General features: G+C 36.9%; 1 protein-coding gene across 1 annotated transcript; it reads left to right on the top strand.

Moving 5' to 3' along the window:
* Window positions 1–1985: 1985 nt before the first annotated feature.
* LOC113326056 (eukaryotic translation initiation factor 3 subunit K-like) lies at window positions 1986–5463 on the top strand. Its single transcript, XM_026573862.1, has 8 exons — window positions 1986–2224; window positions 3658–3714; window positions 3859–3909; window positions 4007–4069; window positions 4275–4325; window positions 4409–4475; window positions 4880–4962; window positions 5076–5463. The coding sequence occupies exons 1-8, from the start codon at window positions 2108–2110 to the stop codon at window positions 5277–5279; spliced, it is 693 nt and encodes a 230-aa protein (XP_026429647.1). The 5' UTR covers window positions 1986–2107; the 3' UTR covers window positions 5280–5463.
* Window positions 5464–16099: the final 10636 nt, after the last annotated feature.

Below are 16099 nucleotides of genomic sequence, written 5' to 3'. Positions count from 1 at the left end.
CAGGTTTCCGGGAATTCTACACCTTACCCATAGAGGTGTACAAAATACGTCTTCCCAACAAAACACAGCCCAGAAAGTCACGTGTTTAGCGTGCTACGTGTCATGTTGTACTGTGGTAGAGGGCGTGATGTACTGTTCGAAAAAAATAAACACCAAGTGTTGTGTTGTCCTTTGCCTGTCACATTTATTTTGTATTTTCCAGAAAGAAAATATTTTCCAGATACAGTAAAAACTCCATATATTAATAACCTCTATATATTCATAAAAAATCAAAGTCCCAACATGGGCCAGTTATAAATAGTAATAACCCCTATATGTTAATATCATTTTCTAGTCTCTTCATAGGGAATTTACCTCCATATATTAATATAGTCCTCGGTATTGGAAACTTATAGATCTTGTTACATCAAAATTTAAGATGAAACAAAATACTTATCTATAGTTGTTTGAGAAAATGATGTAACTTTGTGGATTCTTATCGCATCTTTCGATTTACGGGTGCATAAGACCTCATTACTATGAACACCTTCTTGTTGAAGCCAAAACATTTACAACTTGTCAAGCATGTTTAAAGCTTCTTGGCATGAAACATTTGGTATCTTTGTATTATCATCATCAGGATTATCTCCCTCATTTTCTTGTCTAATTCCATACCATCGTTCTTCGGTTAAAGTACATACGACTTGTTGCTCATTTGGATGATTAAAGAAGACATCCATATCCATGCATTATCATTTACATACTTTGAATTAGCAAAGTAAAATAAAATATTGGTATACCTCCCTATATTAATAAACTCCGTATATTGATAATTTTGTGAAGTCCCAAGACTATTAATATATGGAGTTTTTATTGTTGTATGTGTTGTATATAAATAAATCAACATATAACGAAGATAAAATCTTAAAAATTGACTAGAAAAACAAGTCTATTGTGAAATATACACGATTGTGATGTATTACACCATATTATGTAGTGTATTATGCATGTTATGACGTGCTTTTTTAACGTGTTATAATGTCCCGCGTCCTGTGTTCATTCACTGCTAATTAGTCTGTCCCAGCACAGCCCACGAAGTTATTGTGTTGTGCCGTGTAGGACTATGTCACGTGCTGGGGTGGGGTAGGCTCAAATTCTAGCGAGTTGGGCTGTCCCTGTTCGTGCTTGCACAACCCAATTTGTGCCTCTACCTACCTGGGCTAGAGGTGAGCAAAAACACCCAAATCCGTGGATTTTACCCAAATGCATATGCATTTTGACGGGTAAACACCCAATCTGTATCTCAGCAGATTAGACGCGAGTGAATTTTTGAAACTGATTGTTTTTACAGGTTTGACGCGGCTGGAACATCACTCATCTGTTGGACACCCGACCCTAAATTTAATGTTAATATTATATTATATATTAAGGTTATTATAGAAAATGGGTAGATAATATATATAGTTTGATATTGAGAAGCATTCGAGATCCTCAAATATACTCCAAAAGTGTCAATTTCGTATTGATAAGAGGGCTTCATATTAACAAATATTATAATTTTAGTAGTTGAAAAGACATTGTATTACTTTTTTTATGTTAGTTATTTATATTTTAGTAATTTAAGTTCTAAAACTTAGTTGCACTACCCATGTTGAATATTTATCCGTTTTCGTTTATAATTTGTTTTGATCCACAAATCCATCAGCATCCAATACACTCACCCGCTCACTCATGGATGAAAATCTCAAATTCACCATTTACATAAATTTGACGCGGATGCCATCCGCTTCCACCGATCCGTTGCTCAACCCTAACCATGGCATGGGCAACCTACGACACTCACAAAAATTATTTGGGAGCTCGGAGATTCCAACCTCTCCCCTGTCGCCAAGTAGTATCTCTACTGTCTGCCTTAAAAATTGGTGTCACTGCTGTTATCAATTACAAAGGGGTATAATAGTCTTTCATATAAATCCCCTTTTCTTTCCTTAACGTTTTATTCTCTGCCCTAAAAAAATCCCCAAAACCCTCCCGCAGTCCTCATCTTCTTCAATACTCTCTCTGTTTTTCCGTCTGTTCGTTTTTTTTTTCCTTCAAATTTTAGGGTTCAAAGATTGTTTGGTGAAAGATGGGTAAAGAGACTAGTCCAAAGCAAACGATGGCTTACACTGTTGAACAACTAGTTGCATTGAATCCTTACAATCCAGATATTCTTCCCGATCTTGAAGCTTATGTCAATGAACAGGTTAGATTTCAGTTTATACCGTCGTTTATTCAGATTTTTGTATTTAAATTTTGATTCTGTAAAGTGGGTTTTGTTTTTTGGGTAAAAAAGTTTAATTTTCTTTTTTGTCCTGGTTATTGTTTTATTGGTCTGGTAAAACCCTAGAATTTCTGATTTAAAGCTATTAAAAAGATGAAGGATTTTGATTTTCTTGTAGTGAGTAAACAAGAGATTAATAGATTGAGTTATTGGGAGTTTGTGTGAACTTATATTTGGAGGATATCAAGGTACAAATTTGAGGCTGACCAAGTGTTTGATGATATGTCACAAGGAAAGATACAATAGATTGAATTCCTGCTGATTTGTCTTTGCAGAAAACAGAGATACAAATAAATCTCCTTAAAATAGGTTCTAGCTTGTTAAGTGTTACAGAATTACATTGCCTTCAGTGCAAAGAAATTTCAGTTAAGATAGTATTTGTATTTTTGTCAATGGATTGTTTGAAATATTAATGGAAAAAGAAAAACCGTAGTTTTCTTAGGAAGGCCAACAGTTCCGTGGTGTAACAATTTTAGTACAAGGTAAAGGGTGATGGTAATTGTGTATTTTTGATGAATGGTTTGAAATGGGAAAAGTGTATTTCAATGAACAAAGGACCCATCTCTTCCCTCTTGAAAACATTTCAAGAACGACTATGACATCCAATAGGCGGGTTGGAAGGAAAGTTATCAGTAATTCAAAATTGTTTGTTGTTAATGACTCGACTATTAGAGAAGAGCAAGAAGAAGAAAATTACTTATTTTACTAATTTTGAGAATTGATATGAGCGTACTCGCAAAAGATAACATGCTTTTACATATCTATATACATCCCCAGTAATATGTAGTGATATGTAATAACATCTTATCTTTTCCGAAAATGCTTACATCCATACTTAAATCAGTAAAACAAATTATTCCGTCTTCTTTTTCTTCTTGCTCTTCTGTATTAGCCGAGTCATGAACAATAGAAACAACTTTGTTTTATTGGTAACTCTCATTCCATTTCGAGTATTGGATGCCATAGTCGTTCTTGAAAAGATTTTCATCAGGAAAGAGGTGAATGACTATTGTAATTAGGGTTTTGAACTTAGTGTTTATATCCCGAGGCCTATTAGGTGGACAACCAAATCTAGTTACAATGGATATATATATTGTTGTTGCTTTAAAAAAAAAGGCCAGAAATTCTAGAGTACACATAGTGTGAAAATGGGTACGAAGATCAGCAGTCAGTAGTTACCAGTTACAATAATTAGTCATACTAATGTACACATAGTGTGGCTTACTAATGCACAGACCAATGTTCTGATTTTCAGTTTAGTAGCTTTCTGAAACTTGTGTTTGGCGTGGTTCGATACGGCTCTTATGTGTTATGATTTGCATTTACTAATGTTTGCCCTTTTTGATACCGAATAGGTTTCATCAGAATCATACAGTTTGGATGCGAATCTATGCCTTCTTAGACTCTATCAGGTGAGGGTTCTTGAAGCAAGTGATACTTTCGTAACTTCTTTCTGAATTGTCATTCTGTTTTAGTTTCATGTGTATATGTGTTTTTATATGAACAAATGGTTTTGAGGTTTTCTTTTTTTGTCTAACAAGTTTTCCCATGTGTAGTTTGAACCAGAGCGAATGAGTACCCAGATTGTTGCTCGTATCTTGGTGAAGGTACTGCACGTTTTCTTGATAAGTTATGTTCTAGATCCTTTATCTGGCTTTCGTTTGCATCTAATGAATGGTATATCCTCGTTCTCATTTAAAACAGGCACTTATGGCAATGCCAGCTCCAGATTTTAGCCTTTGTCTCTTCTTGATTCCAGAAAGAGTGGTATGATTTTTGTCCTACTGCTCTAGACATGTGTTAGTGTTACCAATTTACCTGTGCTGTTACAGTTTGGATTTGGAATTGAGAGCATAACATTATAGGCTCCTGCAAATCTCATTTGTAAAAAACTTCACGCCATGTCTCCTTCTTGAAGTATTTGCGCTTGCTGTTATTTGAGTTTTATCGGTGCTTTTTTGTGTGTCATTAGCAAATGGATGACCAGTTCAAGACTTTGATCATGCTTTCTCATTATCTGGAGGTATGTCTCTCATATAACCGAGATGCATGCTATTATCGGTTTATTAATCACTAATCTAGTGTTTCCCCGTTTTTTTTTTTCAGACTGCAAGATTCCGTCAGTTCTGGGATGAGGCCGCAAAGAACCGTAGCATTGTTGAAGTTGTGCCAGGTTCGGTTCTGTTCATGCATATGCCTGCTCTGTGTTGCATGTATATCCTTATAATTTATATTATTTACATTGTCAAATGAAATGTTTGGTGGAATAAAAGAGACTCCATTTATATTTAAATAGAATTAGGCTAGGTGAGTTTGGATCCTACCAGTAAATGCATTGTGTAGGGAGAATAGAGCAACTACTTTGTAGACTGTCACACTGCTTCACTTGGTTATATACAAGAGTTGGTCTTCAACATATGTGAACTTTGTATCCTTGAATCTGGATGATATGCTAGAACAGAGCAATTACTTTGTAGACTCACGCCACTTCACTTTTTAGGTAGCCATGAACTATGCGCGTTGTTGTACCCTTGTATCTCTTCCAATTTGTTTAGCTTACCAGAAGGTATGATGCAGGTTTTGAGCAAGCAATCCAAAATTATGCAATTCATGCCCTCTCCTTGACGTATCAAAAGGTTCCAAGGGCTGTACTTGCGGAGGTATACTTTTTTTTTCATTTTTTTTTCATTGTCTTCCTGAGATTTAATTTCACTGTCAATCCCAATGTGCATCAGGTTTCACTCTGTAAGCATGATCTTTGTTCTCTCTACAGGCCATCAACATTGAAGGTCCTGCATTCGACAAGTTCTTAGAGCACCAGGTAGCCAACTATGGTTGGGTGATTGAGAAGAGCCAAGGCCGGGGTCAGGTCATTGTCCTCCCTCGCACCGAGTTTAATCATCCAGAGCTCAAGAAAAGCTCATCCGACGGTATTCCATTAGAAAACATTACCAAGATCTTCCCCATTCTTGGCTAATCGACCCAACTACAAGTATAAAAGTTTAGCTTGAAATCATCTACATTTTGTGCCAATGGCAGTAGCAAATTACTAGTACTTTAGATTGTCTGTAGAATGTCTTCTATTCGTACTTGAGCATTACTAGTACCTCTTTTGTTTTGTTCAGTTAAAGCTTATGCATCATAGGGAGTGTTGACATTGATAGTACCCCTTATTTAGGATTGTATTTTAACGTCGATAGTACCCCCTATCAGAGTAAGATCAGAAGTAGGAACTTTTCAGCTTGAAGAGCTGCATAAGACCCGCCCAACTAACCCGAACCCGCTAAATCCGTGGATTTTAATCCGAACCCGCCTGTAGTGGTTGGTAGTTGGTTATGAATATAAAAACCCGTTATAGTTGGATTAGTAGTTGGTTATTAGAGAAACCTGCCCGAACCCACCCGGAAAAACCGGCTAAATATACAGTAGATAACCCTAGTAGTACAAGTAGATAACCCCAGTTTCCTTACTAAACACAAATTCTAAAAACTTCCATGTTTCCGCCATCCACCATGACAGTCAGCGGCAGCACACAAGTCTTTATGGGTTCCTGTCTTCCCAGTTCAAACTCCACCGTAGATCAACACAAACTCGTACACTTGATTCTTGTTTCCTGTCCTCGAAGAAGTATCTGTATCACTGAATTCTAACGGAGACCATCAACTCTCCTCCGCCGTATTTAGAACTTTCAAAATCAGACCCTCGATCCTTTGCAGTCACACAAACCTTGGCACGTCCTTATGAACTCAACCTTGGTCCCTTGCACGACTTGTACCATTTTTTTTCTTTTCTTGTACGACCTTACTCTGTCTTGACCTGGTCCCATGAATGGTTTCAAGTTAGTATATATAACCCTCTTTAATTCTTTGAGCTATCCTCATAGAAATCCAATAGTTTTAGTCAAGCCTTATGGACAGACCGCCTTTCATTTAAACTCATTTGACGGACAAACTCGGTTTGTCCGTTCCTATTTCTTAAGTTTCGTTTTTAACTTCCTTCTTTACCCCTTAACCATAGGTATTAACCCAGCTGCATTTTCCCTTACAAAAATCTTACCTTACGAGAAGCATTAAGCCTCTTTACGACATTTGATTTGTTCCTTTATCTTTTGTTCTCAGTCTAATTGATGAAGTTCCCTCGCAGAAAAGAAAAACTCTAACCTAACCACAGACCATTGAAATTTAAAGCAAAAAGAAGGGACTGTAATCGACGGATATGGGTTGAAATTCAGTATACAATTCTAATATTTGGTTTCATTTCTAACTTCGATGTTCTTCGCATTTGTCTGGCATCCTGATCATCTTCATAGTTGCGAGAGTGTGTACAGCTAAAACAGTTTTGCGCCAGCAACGTTTCCATCAATTGTCGTCTATAGCAGTTTTGTGCCAGCATCGTTTCTAACTGTCCAGACAGATTGGTTCCTCCCTGATGAACCATAGAAAATAATAAGTGAAAGATTTGAAACCATGGAGGATGAAAACTCAAATAGTAAAACCACAGCCAAGTCATATAACATACCAAGCGAAAGAAATCGAATGTGATAATTGTTGTCAGAAAAAGTCATTATAGCAGGCCCAGCGATATGAACTTCCCCAATCAACATCAATCTTTCTTCATGGCTTCATAGGTAACAAAATGCACGGTAGTAAAAGCAACATGCATAACAATAATAGTCCTATAATTCGTATAGAAAGGCTACTACAGCATTTATCAAAAAGTGTTTTGTACTCTTAACTGAACAAAGAAAAATATTTAGAACGCATCATATTTTCCATAAAGGTGAATGTGCAAGATCCCGCGAAGAAAAACCATTTGAAGAAGTAATAACCTGGGTATTACACCACTTTTGCCAGTAAAAATTATCCTTAACTCATCACAAATTTGATCTGTAAAATTTATCAGCAGTATCACGTAGCAAGTAGATAGTTGAACCCCTGGGATTGCCTTTCAACAGAAAGCTAAAGGGCATTAAGAATCTCTATTTACTTATATCCAGAAACATAGACTTCCAAATTTTCCTAAGACTATTTAATGCTAGAATGGATAAAAAGAAAGAAGAAAAACTTACTTGAGCATCTCTGCAAAAAAAAGTGTGTGAAACGATCGAAACAGGAGCAAGATCCACAATAAAAACGCCCAAATTAATCTTGCAGAACATTGATTCAACCTCTAAAGATGTTGAGCCTCTCTACAACGATATCGACAAGCATCTAACCATCTCCTGCTATGCACGTGCAAGGTTCGTCTTGAACCAGCAGTATCATCTAATTTTAGTTGAGAAAGAGAGATGGAGATGGAGATGGGAAGGAGAAGAACATCTCGGTAAAGATGAAGGGGCATATTTGGACAGTAACGAAAAAAATTCACACGGAATTAGTTTCTACCATCCAACGGTCCAGGTTTTAAAGATAGGAGATCTAAGGGATGATGTCAGTTAGGATGTTGACTTTTCAATTCCCTTGCTCTCATTAAAGAGGGGGGAGATTATCACAAGGTTTAGTTCAAACTCTCTGTTAACTTCCGTCAGAAGATTTTGGTTCACTTTTTTCATTGATTTACAGATGACAATCAAAGGTAAGGTTTTGTACTTTAAGCCACATCGATGTGCAAGATTTATTAAACTTGCTCAACTTGCAGAGCTGGCTGAGCATGACAAAGAAAATGGAAGGCAATGCCGGAATCAAGAGAATTCACAACAAAGAGATGCTCGACTTCGCCGTGCTTTTTTGAGCCCCTTGTTGGACTTAGTTGCAGGCACTACAGCTACCTTCTACTGTTACACAACATTGTGGCTGCCTAATAAGTAGTCCCTTCCATTAAAAATATCTACCTCTACTGTTAACCATACTTTGTGCAGTTGTTTCTGTCTTACGCTCATATCTTGCCAATTGTAATTTGTAGGAGAGAGTCTGAAACCCTATTTAATCTCATTCAGCTTAGGATCAGAGTAATGAATGTGGTTACTTCGGTTGATGTTTTCTTGTGTGAAGTCCAGGTTAGTCATAAGTTTCTTTGCCTTGTAAGTAGAATATTATATTTCCAACTGATTCGACATTGTCTCTGTGTTAGGGCTGAAGTTTACATTCATACTGCATAGTGCAGGTGTATGTATCCTATGAAACTCATCGTCAGAACCGCCTAAAAAGAAGTGGTATTATCTCTCTGCTTGTGGTGCAGGTAGTCATTTCTTGCTGCTCCTCATTGATGAATTTGATTTGACCTATTCGAGAAGCTGCTTACAATGTTCGGGAAAATTCCACAACTGCTTACAGTTCAAGATAACAGCAATGATAGAATCCTTGCAGAGGTCACATGCATTCCCTTGATTACCCATGTGATACTGGTTAATGTTGCTTCTTTCTTAAGATACATACCGTATGGACCATATATATTTGGAATGGCCTTGATAGGGTCATCAGCTCATTATCTTAAACAGAAATATTGGTTCATGGGTTAAAGCTTAAGCCCATACAAAATTAAGAACCAAATCTGTTAGCCTTTATTAAAGGTGAATCTGTTCAACCCAAGAAGTTAGAATTAATCTAGATAATATTTGGTCCAAGTACATTATTAACCTGGTCACCCTGAAATGAGGGAATGGATAAAGGTTAATTATTCGGCCAAATACATTTCTAAATGTCTAGATACATAATTTTGATTTAAATAATGATGGACCTGGATGGTATTTGGTCCAGGTGCGTTATCAAAATGAATGCAGACAGGTAATTGACTGGATGCATACCCTCTATTACCTATAAATAGAGGAGGGATTTCAACAATAAAGGTACACAATTCTAATACTTTCTCTCCATTAAAACCTGTTTATATCTCCTTACTCATTGAGGCATCAGAGTGTCTTTGCAGGTACCCCTTCCTTTTCAAATAAGAGAAAATTTCCATGGATGTTGTTTATGGCAATAGTCTTATGCCAGCACAATCAGCATATTCAATTCGCACACATTCTCTAAGTCTAGCCTTGCAAATATCAGCAGTCTCAAGTTGTATCTCACAACAAATCAGAGGAAACATCTTCATTATGTCTCTACTCCAATTCCAGAGTTACTTGCTTGCACATTCTCCCTTGGTCCATCAGATAGATACAACTTAAAACTTTCACGAGTTTAAAACAAATGGGGCTACACACCATTGCGAGTTTTACTCACGACAGTCAAACAGCTGGGGGCGTCTGGGGAACACCATACATGATAGATAAGCTAGCAAGAGGAAGTTATATTGAGCGAAGAGCAGTAAAATGGATCCCAAAACTTGGAACTTCGACAACTTGGAAATAGGTCACAATTGACTGCGAAATGCATATTTGCGATGTTGGATCCATTCACGCCTCATAAGGTAAACCTAAACGATTGCTTAATTTGTTTGCAGTATTCGTATTTCATAGTCCTACAACAAATGTATAATTCACATATAAGTGCACAATTCATACACAAATGCATGATGCACACACTTCGGTACTAGCCAAAGTCGTTTAAAAATAACACTCGCATAGCTAAGATCGGACATAAACTCCGGGCATACTGGCCAGAGATGTCAGGAAATGAATCTTGCATAGCCAACAACGGTTCCAACTTGACTTTGATTAGAGGAAACATTTTCCTTGCACGGTCTTAGTCAATACTTGCGCAATTTGGGAGCAAGCTAAACCGGTTTAGCGCAGGCTCAAAAATAGCAAGGACCTCATTCCATGGGCAATGGAACCCCATCTCAAGGTAGTGAGAACTAAACAAATGTCTTTGATTAGAGAGAATATAATCCTCGCGTAATCTTATTCAATCTTGCGCGAATTTATAAGCAAGCTAATATTAGCGCAGGCTTAGAATGAGCAAGGACCTTGTTTCATAAGCAATGGAACCCCGTTTCAGGGTAATGAAAATTCAGAATTGGAAAGGCTGCACAGTCTAAAAAAAAATAAAAAAATAATTTTATTTCAATAAAGATTCCTAAGGAACAAACAAAAAAAAAAAACGAAGAAACTTGGATGGAGTAGAAAAAAAGCATGCAGAAACTTTGTTGGAGCAGGAGCGAAAACGGAAAAAAAATATATATTTGCATGAAGAGGCTTTGTTGGACATGGATGCAAAAAAAAATAAAAAAATAAAAAAATAAAGATATATTGAAGCATCACTCGAAAAAGCATCAGAAGAACATCACTTATCAAGCTCTCAATGCATGAGCAGTTGTGATATTTTACAACCATCTAAAATGTGTAGATAATGATTTGGCATCACCATCATTATTGGAACATCAATCGGAGTATATTTATACAACATCATACGGATCTAAGAACAATGGTCTGTACTCCACAGAAGAAAAAAGCCAGTTTTTTCCGTACTGTGAAGTTATACAACAACTATAGTACGAGCAGAAAGTATTCCGTTGTGTTGGCATCTACGACCTCAAATCACAAGTGAAGAGTTAAGTATTGCACTCATCACAAGCGCAAGATCTCACCAAGTTTTGTGCCAGTGCAACCACGAACTCTTGTCTCAAAAACGAGATACAATTATCCAAGAGACGTGTCAACATTTATAGCAGCCAGTGCAATAGCTGTCACAGCGGAAAAAATAATTTGTTGTGCTGCAAGCAAGAAGACTTATTACATCAACAAACACATAACTTGAAACTCGTGATATAATCATGAAGCATTGTTCATATTTAACTATGGAAAACTCTCGTCCGGCAACACCAAGAGAAACCTTGTTCGCAAGCATACTACCATATCGTTTCAATACATAGCTTGGGGACGTCAGAGTACAACTATGATACAACTGATCCAGGACACTCTTCTTAATCCACCAATAAATTGGGAATTAAAAGGGAGCGATGTTTGGACCATATATATTTGGAATGGTCTTAATAGGGTCATTAGCTCATTAGCCTTAAACATAAATCTTGGTTCATGAGTTAAATCGTAAGCCCATAAAAAGTTAAGAACCAAATCTGTTAGCCTTTATTAAAGGTGGCTACATTCATCGTATCTTGAAAGGGGATGAATCTGTTCAACCCAAGAAGTTATAATTAATATAGATATATATTTGGTCCAAGTACATTATTAACCTGGTCACCCTGAAATGAGGGAGTGGATAAAGGTTAATTATTCGGCCAACTACATTTCTAAATGTCTAGATACATATTTCTGGTTTAAATAATGATAAACCTGGATGGTATTTGGTCCAGGTGCGTCATCAAAATGAATGCAGACAAGTAATTGACTGGATGCATACCCTCTATTACCTATAAATAGAGGAGGGATTTCAACAATAAAGGTGCACAATTCTAATCCTTTTCTCTCCACTAAAACTTGCTTAGATCTCCTTACTCATTGAGGCATCGGAGTGTCTTTGCAGGTACCCCATCCTTTTCTATATTCATTAAGAGTATTAGAAAGCCAAGGTCATTGAAGAGCTGAGTAGGATCTTTCCTATCGTCAAGGACGCATCACGGGGAAAAGCTATGGATCATCTTAACGGTTTACAAATCATCCATCAGGTATTAATTTTACGCCATCAAAAGGTTAAGATTATATCAGTTCTGTACAAATCTCGAGGAGTGTTGTAGGAACATTTTTGCTACAAAACATACTATGATTTTGCTTTATATTTAACCAATGTGCACTTAAAATATTAATATGGATCTATTTAATCATCAATCATCAGAAGTTGTTTCACTAATATATACTTGTCTTCTGTAATCTGTTGCTATGCAGGTTTGAGTAGATACATTAAAGAATATATTTGCTGTGCAGGTTTGTAAAAAATATTTTTGGAGCAATTGGGTAAGAAATATCCATTTTGATGGCTAAGATGAAATCTATCTGCAGAGACATTTCCAGAGAAACTTTACAGCTCTACTCGTGCAAGCAAGGTACAAATATTGTTACCATAAATGCATGCGATGTTTCCTGATGGCTCTCACCATTGTTCCATTTTATACCGAATGTCAATACGATAATGATGCAAATTGTTTCCCTTTAAAATCCTTTTTTGCTTACTATCGATTCTCAAGTGTATCTTGATTTTGGTTGGATAGGTTCCTAGTAGATGAGCAAATGAATATGATATCAGTTGTGGAGTATTTTCGAGAGATGCATGGGTATACCATTCAACACTCATGTCTTCCCTGCCTTCAAGTAGGAAATGGAAAGAAGTACTATTTTCTAATGGAGGTAAATCTCGTTCATTCGCTGCTGTGTTTTATATGCTTTTGCATATGTTGAGTTACTTAGATTGTCTATTATCCATCTATTCCAGGCCTTCAAAGATTGTCAAGGAGATATAAAAAGAGGTTAGACGATAAGCAGGTTACTTCTTTTTCTAAAAATTACATGCCAAAATCCACTAGATTAAGAATTAGACATTCAGCAAGTTACTTACTCATATCGAAATTTACTTGTTAACTAGGTTTACTTGATGCACGATGGGTATAAATATAATCCATTCTCTATTTGAGGTGTTACAAAGTAATTGAGTTGCATAAAAAGAGTACTTGATGCACAATGAGTATAAATATAATACTCTTCCTAGAAGCATATCTTAATTACTTTTTTTTTTCTTTTCTTTTCAGGCCCTTAAAGAGTTTTGCAATAAGGTTACTGCTAGGAGCACAAATGAAGCGGTACTGTTCACAGGTGCAACAAGGTTATTTTCTTGTGTGGTTGAATTGTAGCTGCTTGGGGTTAAAATTCTGCCGAAGCTTTGATGTGGTTGAACTATAACTGCTTGCAGACATAATTTAGTCTGATGCTCAGTAGAATATTAGTTCATACTGTTTTTTTTTCCTTTCCAAGTTAAGTCATTTCTGGTTGGTAGTCTGTTGAAAAAGTGCTATTATTTCATTTAAGATAACTAATCTGTGATATAACCAAGATTCGGAAAATGAGACTATGGGAATTTCATTTGAACCGAAGTTTATGTGCCTAATTTCGTTTGGTTGTTTTACTTCATTCTTTTGTTTCCGGATTCCAAAGTTTGTCACACGATTCTTCCGAAAGCTATGTTGTTCAAGTGCAGGAATTACCAGATAATCACAAAGTTCGCAAATTGTGTGAAATGAGAACACATCTGCTACTTACACGATCTAAAGCAAGTGGATTGTGGTCAAATCACAAATTACCATTTATATCAGACCACCAGTAATTAGTTAGTTGCCAACTGCCGAGCACAGCCATAAAAATAACCATGTCATGAAACCTTTAGGCATACTTTGCTGGTAGAATTTGCAGTATTGGAACAATCGCTTGTGGGATTAGGTCTAATTATTGGCTGGTTGTGTTGGAGATGTATCACGAAATGCTAAAGGATTAGTGATACCGGTACCATTTGTCAAAAGACACGATCCTATAAAATAAATTGGGTACCACAGTGAGACGGTCGTATAAAATGTATTGGAAACTATGTTCCAGTTATCGTACAATTAAAATGGGTAGATATTTCAGACAGTCATAAATTAAAATGGGTAGATGGTTCAGAAGGTTGGACAAAAAAAAAAGGTAATTTTTTTGGTTACAGTTATGCAACTTCAAAACCATAGTTAATCTACTACATTTAGACCATAGTTGTATAGCACTAACCTCAGGCATTTGAAAGCATATTTGATAGACTTCAAGTTCAGGATGGTTGCATTTTATCACTGCTTGTCTTCTACCAAAGAAATATTTTGGTATGTTAACTGCAATACAAAAACCATGAATCAAAACCGGAAAACCAAAATCAATTGTTCAAATTGAACACCTGAAAAGTTAGTCACACAAATGCACACAAATACTTTGATAAAAACTCTTTAAAACATATGGATACTCGAATAAGAACAAAAAAATAAAATGAACCAGAACTTCGTCACATCAATGCCCTCTCCAGCTCCACTCGAAACCTGGTCATAATCGAACAAACAAAGAGAACACACATTAGGTCTCATCTAATAAATACAGTACGTAATTAATTACTCCTCAACTAACTACAAGACAAGGGAAATAGATGCATCAAATGGAAGCCAGCTTCTTCCACCCCCACCCCCACCCCCAGAGATCAGCACCTTATTTCCTCAAATTCTTTCCGACAAGATCATCCATAACAAATTTTAGCAAACAAACACGCAACACCTTATTGACTGGAAGAACACAAAATATTGGTTGAGATTGGTAAAATCTTGAACACTATTAGACGTATATATCTGCCATATTAACATGTGCGATCACAGCACATGTCACACGCACATACAAATTGAAGTCCAAGTCTGTTGTAGTCCAAGCCTGATGAATAGAAGACGAAGTTTGTACAAGTTCAAGTCATCCGGCGTATAAGAAGAAGCAATCTGTTGTAAGCTATATTTATCTCCATCATTATCGTATAATTTGTTTACTAGGTTTTTGAGTTCTTCTCATGTAAATCATATAAATACTGAATGAAACATTCTCTAGTCTACACAATTGTGAGACTGTAAATCATCTAAACCTAGATTCTTGATGGTATCATCTTGATCCATCCTAGGACCAATTATCCCTTCCGCAAAATCCTTCTCTGATTTCTCACACAATGGTGAATTCTTCAACTCAATCTCCATCTGAAAGTCCTGTTCATCCAAACACAGAAAATTAATCTTCAGGAAACCCTAGGACATTAGATCCTTATATCATTCATCCCAGTGATAACCCAGCCACTGTTTTGTTCTCTCCTTTGTTGCTGGGTGATAATTACAGATCATGGGTACGAGGCATCACCAAGGCTCTCAACGCCAAAGGCAGACTTGGATTCATTGATGGATCCCTCCCTCCCCCGTCTGATGAACTTGCCTGTCAATGCTGGAAGCGATGCGACAATTTAGTTGGAAGTTGGCTCCTCAACTCTTGTCAGCCAGATATAAACGCAAGCTGCTTGTACGCGCCTTCGTCTCATGCAATATGGAAAGATCTCCAAGTTAGGTTTTGTATCTCTAATGCACCCATCTTATTTCGTTTGAAATCTGCAATTGCTGCCATTAGACAAGAGTCGATGTCTGTCTCTTTGTATTACACAAAGATCAAAACACTATGGGATCAATATGTGATAGACGCATTTATGTGTCTAATATATCTCTATTGTATATAGTGTTAGTGCTCGATTCTATACTTATTTGGTTATTTTATTTATTTGTAGGTGTTTTTAGAAGAATAAGGATTTGCGGCGAAATTGGCTGAAAATGCGGCGTTTGGACCTCCGTTGATAGAGTGCCGGAAGCGCCCCAGAAGTGTACCGGAAGTACCCCAGAAATACCCCGGAGGAACCCCGAAAAAAGTGCGGAAAATGCCCCAGAGGACACTTGCTATACGGACCCTTGATTTTGGATAAGGGGTAACCTAATTACTAAGGGGCACCCCATTCCAAGGCACATGCTAAAGGGACTCCCAGTCTGGTTAAGGGGACACCACATTCAAAGTTCAAATAATGGAATTAGGCGGGAAAGCTGAAGTTCACGTCTGATAACTTGCTGTTGGATTTCTGGGCAGTTTTGAGGGAGATTAAATCCCTGAAATCAATTGGGCTAGGCCTGTTAAGACTAAACAGACCGTATGCAAGTGATTTTATCGATCAACTTGGGCTGGAATGGCTGGGAGAAGCGATCAAAGTCCAAACAGGATACGTATTGTTCTGTCCAGTTTCAAGGATTTGTATGAAAGATTTTGCGAGAGTTTTACGCTGGATAGTTACGTACTAGGTCCTGTTCAAGTCTTGATAAGAGTTTGGTGGAAAGTTTATAGCTAACAGACGCGTACGAATAGCTTTGAGCAGTATTTTTCCGAGACTT

Source organism: Papaver somniferum, unplaced genomic scaffold (assembly GCF_003573695.1).
Source record: "Papaver somniferum cultivar HN1 unplaced genomic scaffold, ASM357369v1 unplaced-scaffold_10, whole genome shotgun sequence".
NCBI lineage: Eukaryota > Viridiplantae > Streptophyta > Magnoliopsida > Ranunculales > Papaveraceae > Papaver > Papaver somniferum.
This window is presented reverse-complemented; position numbering and strand designations above follow the sequence as displayed.